We start from the raw sequence: 1,554 nt of genomic DNA, 5'->3' as shown, positions 1-1,554 counted from the left end.
TAGCCAGGTGTGGTGGTGCAAGCCTGTATTTCCAGCTACTGGGGAGACTGAGGCAGGAGAATCACTTGAACCCAGGAGGCAGTGGTTGCAGTGAGCCAAGATGGCACTACTGCACTCCAGCCTAGATGACAGAGCAAGACTGCATCTCAAAAAAAAAAATAAAAGTGGGGAGATTCAGAGTACCCTGCACAGTGCATGAGACGGTGGGGCACCAGTGACAGCTGTAGGGCCTGCAGAGGGGTAGGGACCTACCCGTCCCCAAAGTCCCAGCTGTAGAGAAACACGGCGGTCTTGAGGAAGTTGCTCGGGTCGTGGAGAAGGAAGGAGACTTTCAGGACTGTCTTAGTGAGATAGGAGCTGGGCCAGGGCAAGGAGGTGTTCTGGGTGACAACGAGGTCCCCAACGAGGAACTCTGAGAGAGAGAGAGAGACACGGGAGGATGAGTCTTGGAGATTCAGGGATCAGGGAACCAGATAGAGACCTTGTGGGCAGCTGTCAAAGCCACCGCTTCCCTGGCCAGACCTTCTGGCTCTCAGAGCTAGGCAGGGAGAGGGGACCCCCCCACTTCCCCAAAGACCCCTGAACACAGAGGCCTCCACACCCTCCCCCTGCTGCATGAACACTGCTGAACACCAGAGGATTTTGTCACATTCACTGTTTTCTCTCCTGTCCCCTCTCACCAGGACCCTGAACTTTCTGACACAAAAGATGGCCAAGGTCAGAAGGAAATGCATGGGCAGGCGCCGCGGCTCACGCCTGTAATCCCAGCACTTTGGGAGGTCAAGGCAGGTGGATCACAAGGTGGGGAATTCAAGACCAGCCTGGCCAAGATGGTGAAACCCTGTCTCTACTAAAAATACAAAAATTAACTTGGTGTGGTGGCACACACCTGTAGTCACAGCTACTTGGGAGGCTGAGGGAGGAGAATCGCTTGAACCCAGGAGGCGGAGCTTGCAGTGAGCCAAGATCGCGCCACTGCATGCCAGCCTGGGTGACGGAGCAAGACTCCATCTCAGAAAAAAAAAAAAGAAAAAAGAAGGAAATGCATAAGCTTTGAAAGGAACTTTTGGGAAATATTTCAGAATGTCAGGTGACCCTAGAAAAATTAGCAGTTCCAATGGCCGGGCACAGTGGCTCACGCCTGTAATCCCAGCACTTTGGGAGGCGGGCGGATCATGAGGTCATGAGATCAAGACCATCCTAACACGGTGAAACCCCATCTCTACTAAAATACAAAAACAAAATTAGCCGGGCATGGTGGCGGGCGCCTGCAGTCCCAGCTACTTGAGAGGCTGAGGCAGGAGAATGGCGTGAACCTGGGAGGCAGAGCTTGCAGTGAGCCGAGATCACACCACTGCACTCCAGCTTGGGTGACAGAGCAAGACTCCGTCTCAAAAAAGGAAAAATTAGCAGTTCCACTGATCACAGCTCCACATGCTGGGACCACTGTCCTGTGTCTACTTCTCTAAAAAGAAAAAAAAACTGGTGAGGCGCGGTGGCTCACACCTGTAATTCCAGCACTTTGGGAGACCGAGGTGAGCAGATCACTTGAGG

At 53.2% G+C, this 1,554-nt stretch overlaps 1 protein-coding gene across 4 annotated transcripts in view; it reads right to left on the bottom strand.

Moving 5' to 3' along the window:
* Nucleotides 1–1,554, bottom strand: part of TMEM130 (transmembrane protein 130) — a 29,806-nt gene that overhangs the window by 12,427 nt on the left and 15,825 nt on the right. For all 4 annotated transcript variants that reach the window (XM_011985801.1, XM_011985803.1, XM_011985802.1 and 1 more), the window contains one exon: nucleotides 253–412. In XM_011985801.1, coding sequence (XP_011841191.1) covers nucleotides 253–412 — 160 coding nt within the window. The remainder of the gene's footprint in view (nucleotides 1–252; nucleotides 413–1,554) is intronic.

Source organism: Mandrillus leucophaeus, unplaced genomic scaffold (genome assembly GCF_000951045.1).
Source record: "Mandrillus leucophaeus isolate KB7577 unplaced genomic scaffold, Mleu.le_1.0 Scaffold29, whole genome shotgun sequence".
NCBI classification, from domain to species: Eukaryota; Metazoa; Chordata; class Mammalia; order Primates; family Cercopithecidae; genus Mandrillus; species Mandrillus leucophaeus.
This window is presented reverse-complemented; position numbering and strand designations above follow the sequence as displayed.